At 38.7% G+C, this 7033-nt stretch overlaps 2 protein-coding genes across 2 annotated transcripts; one reads left to right on the top strand and one right to left on the bottom strand.

Moving 5' to 3' along the window:
• Positions 1-1192: 1192 nt before the first annotated feature.
• Positions 1193-5129, top strand: LOC114762880 (transcription factor E2FB-like; the record flags this gene model as incomplete). Its single annotated transcript, XM_028952478.1, is given in 14 exon segments — positions 1193-1238; positions 2210-2346; positions 2480-2539; positions 2639-2724; positions 2803-2891; positions 2986-3040; positions 3466-3518; positions 3607-3657; positions 3757-3784; positions 3786-3806; positions 3933-3998; positions 4085-4161; positions 4657-4876; positions 5076-5129. Coding segments are annotated over 13 exon segments (996 nt in total), but the record flags the coding sequence as incomplete, so codon positions are not given.
• Positions 5130-6024: 895 nt separating this feature from the next.
• LOC114762877 (protein FAM210B, mitochondrial-like) lies at positions 6025-6710 on the bottom strand (the record flags this gene model as incomplete). Its single annotated transcript, XM_028952476.1, is given in 3 exon segments — positions 6025-6320; positions 6322-6408; positions 6498-6710. Coding segments are annotated over 3 exon segments (357 nt in total), but the record flags the coding sequence as incomplete, so codon positions are not given.
• Between the last annotated feature and the right edge of the window lie 323 nt (positions 6711-7033).

Below are 7033 nucleotides of genomic sequence, written 5' to 3'. Positions count from 1 at the left end.
TTCTTTAATTTACTCAAATTAGTTAACTAACTCTTATATAAAGACCGAAAGTAGTATAAATTAATTTTGGGGTTATATTCAGATTAGGTTATTAATCTGTACAATTAAAAAAAAAATCAGACGAGTTGCTTGTAAAAAAATGTGCTGACTTGTACTCTACAGTGAATGTGAAATGATTATAATATATATTTGCGCGACACGAGGGGCTTTTTTCCCAGCATCGTGAAGTGTTTGTTAAGCACTTCAAAGAGATGTCTTCCTTCAACTCCTGAATATATGCTATACGAGAAATCGATGGCGTATTATAACTAATCTGCTCGAACCTCATTTCAATGATTTAAGTGTTTTATTTTATTACATAACACACGCGCGAACAAGTTTGAGACGAATTAAAAGGGTGACCAAAAAATCATGCCCCGAATTATATTCTCCATAACGAGCTTATGATTCCATTTTTTGTTAAAAACCCAATAAAAGATGGAAGGAAGGAGGGGGGGGGGAACCAACCAAGAACTGAGAAGGATCGCAATGATTGCACCTCAAAATTGGATTAAAGGGGGTTATGGCCTAATTGTTCAGAAAGCATGATTGGAAAGGGCGGGTAAGCGGGAAGGCCAGGCCACGTGGGATTGGCGCCGAACCGAAGCGGTTGACGCTGCAGCTCATGACAAAATTATACTATTATTATATTAAAATAATAGTTTAAAATTTGCGATTTTTTTAAGAATTTTATTTTCATTTCGGAAGTGAATCCTTCCCTCCACATCTATATCCGAACCAAATTCCCTCCTTCCTTTCTTTGTATCGTTCTTTGGTTCTTCCCTTCCGTTCCCTCGTTTTCTTCTCTCTTTCTCTCTCCCGCTTTTTTATTTTTCTGCTTCCCAGCGCCCCAGATCTCTCCTCCTCTGCCCTTTGCCGTCCAATTTCGCTGAACCTGACTCCCAATCGCTCTCTGACATACGTACAATTCATACCCCCAAACCCTCTCGATCCTGTGTCTCCACTCCCCGCGAAAACCCTCCCCACCCAACTCGATCTCTGCTCACTTTTCGTCTCTTCCTGCTGGATGTCTTCCTCCTCTCGTCCCCCGGACCAGATCATTCACTCCATGAAACGACAACTCCCATTCTCGTCTATGAAGCCTTCCTTTGTTGCTCCCGCAGATTATCATCGCTTCGCGCCCCGACAAACGCCGACCTGCTGACCAAGAAGCCGAAACCATCGTCGTCAAGTCACCTGTGAGTATACTGTTCCTTTTGTTTTTCTGTGTTGCTCTTCGCTTTCCGTTTTTAGTTTATTTTCACGTTTCTTTGCTTTTGTAGAGATCTGCTCGGTCACGACTTTAATCAGTTGTCAAGTTTAAAATTTATTGAAATTTGACCCAAGATTAGTTCTTGAGGTAACACTGGACTGCAGTATAACTTTGTTTCGCTAAGGGATGAAAAAACCCTTCTCAGTAATCCTTTTTTTTTTTTTAATCTTTGCATTTGATTTACAGGTCTTGTGAAATGAAAGAATTTCGCGCTACTCCTTCATGTCTGTGTTCGTTAGTAGTGGCGCCCTGAAATTTTGGGTATACTTGCGTGTTTGAACTGTTTGTCGTTAGTGAGAGCAAAAGCTTGTCTAATGAGCATCTGGAGCGATAGATAGCGTTTATCGGTTATTTCAATAAGCCTCCATTATAAGAACTTCCTTGTCTTATGCTCGAGAAATGAAATTTTTTGAGCATTATCCTTGTTACTTGATCAGCAGCTGAGATCATGACGTGTTTTCATTATATAGGTTATCTCCACATAGAATACGTTTAGTTGCAAATAAACTATTCAATACATGATATGTCTTGAAGATTTTTCATGTCTAAGTAGTCTTTAGTGGAGTCATTTTATCCAACACGATAAGTGCCTTTAATTTTGTCACATGCATGCATCCTGGGAATTAGACAATCACCTGGGAATCCATCCATGTGTTCCCGTTCCAACATCGACTGAAAACTGAGTAGCCTAGCATTGACTTCAATTATATGTAACTCTTCACAGTTCTCAATTCCTCCGTACATCCATTTAGTTCTTTAAGTTTCCCTTTTATAGTACAACTCTAACTAATTTAATTCCTGGAATATATATGTATATATTATTAATCTCTGTATCAGCAATTGAAGCGAAAGATTATACAGTACATCAGCCAATTCTGAAGCTGATTCCGTTGATAGGATGAACCGAGGATCTAATGAAGCAGCTAATAGCCCTTTTCAGACTCCGATGTCAGGAAAAATGGGGAAGGCAAGCAAAGCATCAAAGCTTCCAAAATGCAGCAAAGCTGGACCTCAAACCCCAGGATCAAATGTTGGTGAGTATAATTCTCTAAACCATATGAGGTGGGTTGGGGGGTGGGGGAGTTACAAACATCAAGTAAGATACTTGTTCATTACTTTGCTTGCAAACAGTTTAGATGCATCTGATGACTTTTTATGAATTTGCAGGTTCTCCTTCTGGCAACAATCTTACTCCAGCTGGTCCATGTCGTTATGACAGCTCTTTAGGTAGCATAGCATTGCCCATGCCATTGTTAGTTCTTGCCAATTACCATCTGAGTTCTTATTATGACACATTTGATCCTCATCCTTTTTTAATAATCACAGGTCTGTTGACAAAAAAGTTCATCAACTTGATCAAGCAAGCCGAGGATGGTATTCTTGATTTGAATAAAGCTGCTGATACATTAGAGGTATCTACTTTTCTGCCTGGTCCAAAGATTCCATGATGTAAATTGAATTAACCGAAGTTTTTCTTTGGGTATATACAGGTGCAAAAGAGGAGAATATATGATATAACAAACGTTCTTGAAGGGATTGGTCTTATAGAAAAGAAGCTCAAAAACAGAATTCAATGGAAGTAGGGAGGCTTTAATATTTTTCAATAAAGTTTGACATTAATATACTTAAGCTGTCAAACTATTTTGTATGCTCAAAGTTTCATGACTTTTCAGGGGATTGGATGTGTCAAGGCCAGGGGAGGCTGATGATAGTTTTTCTAGTTTGCAGGTGAGGAGTTGCATTATATGCTGCTTGGAATCCCCATGGGATTTGTTTTCTTTAGGATACTTAAATCGGTTTTCCTTTTTTCTTCTTCTTTCCTTTGTTTGAGTTTTGTATCTCTCTTTTATGATCCGTAGCTAGTATGCGCAAACTCTTGCCCAAATGCAGTATACCTGAGCTCATTTTAATATTGCCTTCTATTTATTATTATAATGGGACAGATTGGGAAGGCGGGAATTCTTATTTTGTTCTCCTGGAAACAGTTGCAAGGCCACATTGAGTTAAATTTGCTTAATATCCTTTCAATGGAACTGAGAATCTTGAAAGCTTTTATAATGTCACTTGTGGAAAATTTAAAAAGTGGCATTAATTCCTGTGAACTTCTAAATTCTCTTGGTATCTCCTGATCTTTTGTTGTTTTTCTTGTGCAGACAGAGGTTGAAAACCTTACTATGAAGGAGGGCCAGTTAGATGAGCAAATAAGGTTTTGGTGCCATGCCTTTGCTGATACTGCTTTATTGTGTTGCTTCTTTGCCATCTGTTTAACAAGCCTGAGTTTGTAATTACTGTAGGGAGATGCAAGAAAGACTGAGGAAACTTAGTGAAGATGAAAACAATCAGAAGTAAGTTCCATCTAACCTTTACCCAGAGTTAGGTCATTTCTACCACAATTTGAGGTTTATATTATTTGACAAATTTCTTAATGGTTTTCCACCATATAGGTGGCTTTTTCTCACGGAAGATGATATAAAAGGGTTTGCCCTGCTTCCTGGTCAGTTTGTCATCTTTGCTCATTAAAGATTATGTTTTGTATGATGATGCTTTGTTTCTTTTTTTTTTTTTAAATAAATGTTACTAAATATTTGGCGGTTAACTTAAGACATTCCATTTTTGTCAGAATGAAACCTTAATAGCCATTAAAGCTCCCCATGGCACCACTCTTGAGGTCCCTGATCCAGATGAGGTAAATTTCAGACCGTACTAAATTTGTGTTGAAGTAATTAATTTCACGCGCATCTTTCGCAATGAAACTTCTCCATGTTCTTTCAGGCTGTTGATTATCCCCACAGGAGATACAGGATAATCCTCAGAAGCACAATGGGCCCAATAGATGTTTACCTTGTTAGGTATGCTTATTGTTTTGGCCGTTAATAATCATTTAACTCACTTATGTTTGTTACGATGGCAAATGCCAGTGGAACAAAGAGATTCCAAATTCTTTGTAGTCTATAAATGGACTGAATATTAGTGTTATTAGAATGAGATAGGTAAAAAGAAAAAATTGGTGAAAAGAGAAAAGGTGGACTTCATGCACATTGACCTATTTGGATCACTCTTTCTGTTGCTGCACAAGTGGACGATCTAAAGTCAGAACAACAACGACACTTAGTGATCGGGGAAAATGATAAAGCAAAGTAACATGGACCTTTGGTACAGCAATTAACTTGGATGCAACATAAACGATGCATAAATAAGTGGTCTCCTCCACTACCAGTGTATCCCGTGGCATATGATTACATCCATGAATATTTTCAGTACTAACTTTCGTGTTCAATAACAAATGTATTGGAGAATTGCAATATTGAAATCGCTGATCTTTCCTTCTCTGTATGCCATTTCAGTCAATTTGAGGAAAAATTTGAGGAGATCAATGGAGTCGATGTACCACCCAATCTTCCATCCAGTCCAGAGTTGAACAGGCATCCGGCAACAGTGATCACTGAGGATGCAAGGAATGACAAAGAAATGCAGGAACAAGACGGTCATAGACCTGGTTCTGATTTGAGTGCCTCACAGGACTTCGTTAGTGGGATCATGAAGATTGTTCCGTCAGATGTTGATGTAAGTATGACCTTAGTTGGTGACCTTTATTTTCTCGAGTCCTATGGATTTGCGAAGAACAGTTCAAGGACTTGTTGTAGGTGCATGATCTTATAATACCCAAAACTCAAATCGATTGTGGCATGAAGATCTTTGTACTATTTCATCTTCAAAAGTGTAATCGTAATTCTTAGTTCTCATTGAGGGCATTTTTTCGCAGAGTGATGCTGATTATTGGCTTCTATCAAATGCTGATGTTAGCATAACAGACATGTGGGAACAGAATGTATCCTCTTTCTGTCCTAGTCTTCATTGCACTATATGCTAGAACGGATAGGTTTAGCAATTTTTTCCCCTTCGAATTTTAGATCAAAGGTTCTTATCTTCAATGTTTTTGGAAAATTCCTTGATGTATCTACAGCTGGAATTGAATGGAACGAACTGGACGCACTTAATGAAGATTATTGCATGCCTCAGGAGAGCGCAGCACGACCTGAGACGCCTCCAAACATGAGTCAACTGCCTTCGACGGCTAACCTGAAGGAGGCTGAAGCTTCAAAAGCATGTATTATGTATCTAATCGAAGTCAAGAGCTCTTTCATTACTAGGAATCTATGACATCCAGACGACCCCTTTGTGTCCTCTTCACCACACCGCATGAGACTGGATCGAAGATTCGATGAAGGTGTTTTCTTAATGTTTTTGGTGAAGAAGCTGGTGCAAGGAACAAAGAGTGGAGCGCTCCAGACGGCAGATTCATTGTACAGCTAATTTACATAATTCAAGTGATCTCGTGGTTTTAGAAAACATCTAGGAGTTTACTGAATCCATCCTTGTATATTACTCTAATTCTTGGCTTTAGTGCAACTAGCTCGTTGTGCCCTCGAGATGTTTGCCAAGCAATAAAATTGCCCTTCACGGAGACAGTTTGAGGCAATTATGTTCTCATGCAATGTTGTAAAGAAACCGAGCAATTGTTCATGTAATGGGATGAGACCTTTCACCTGGGATTTTTTTTTTTTTTTAAATTTTTGTTTCCCTATTGCTGTTAATGTTCTTTTCCTTCTCATATTTATTACTCGCCCTTTCTCATTCTTGCACAACGAGTCACCCACGGGATCAGGAATCCTAGGGAGCTATGTCAATCAATTCTAGCAAGGGAGGGGGAGAATCAAAAGTTCAATATTTCCTGTATCATTACTTCTGCTTTCTGCATTTACATATAAATGCCACAACGATGGAGCCTGCAGCTGGTTGATTTAGAGTACAACTATTTAAAATTATTTTCATTACTTTGTTTAAGCGTGTAAAGACGAACGTTCACATGAGAACATAAATAAAAGAAGCATATGATAGAAACAAAACAAGGTTGGATCTCAGAGCTCCTATACGAACTACTTATCCTTGTCTACTTCTTTCCAATCCAACCAGCAACAATAGGTGTAAGAGCCACTGTTGGAGGAAAACCTAATAGGAGATGCAGCCTTGTGCGCAGCATATGCCCAAGCAAAGGTTCCAACTCGCTCCCCTGTCTCATCAATTGAGATTCCCACCTAAGAAAAGACAGTTACATTATTAAATCTGTGGAAACTCAAACTTAACATTGTTTAGATTGCAATCCACGTAAGGTTCAACGTTGTACCTTATGTAACAGCGCTTGGACATCAATGCCCGCACTGATTAGTGCATAGCACAGAGCGAATGAGATCAGAGACAGAGTGATAGAGGTGGCCAGATAAGCTCCTCCATATTTTGCTAACAACTCCTTGGCTTCGTCGCCCTTTGATTTCTTCCTTTCGGGATCACCATTTCCTTCGTCTTTTGAGCTGAAAATCTGCACAAGCGACCATAATTTCTTTCAAGAAAAAGTTTACTCAACATGCCTTCGAAGTATAGCCTGAAATTTCACTCTGACCTCATCGATTAGTGAGTTTTTCATTTTACCTTAAAAGGCAAAAAAAACAAACCATCAATTAAGGACAAATTCTCTAGTAACCGTGACTTGAAAAATCAGCAAATGGCTGAGCGTGTATCGCATAATAGGATTTCTATACTAATTAATTCTGCAAATAAACTAGGATAAAGCTGCATCAAGGAAGCAATGCGAATTCAATTGAACAAGCAAGCAAAACTAGTTATTTTGCTACTTCTGATGTTTGTGTACGTGAAGTTCAGGTT

This window comes from Neltuma alba, unplaced genomic scaffold, assembly GCF_004799145.2.
Source record: "Neltuma alba isolate B1F8T4 unplaced genomic scaffold, ASM479914v2 tig00011245_pilon, whole genome shotgun sequence".
Classification (NCBI taxonomy): Eukaryota; Viridiplantae; Streptophyta; class Magnoliopsida; order Fabales; family Fabaceae; genus Neltuma; species Neltuma alba.
This window is presented reverse-complemented; position numbering and strand designations above follow the sequence as displayed.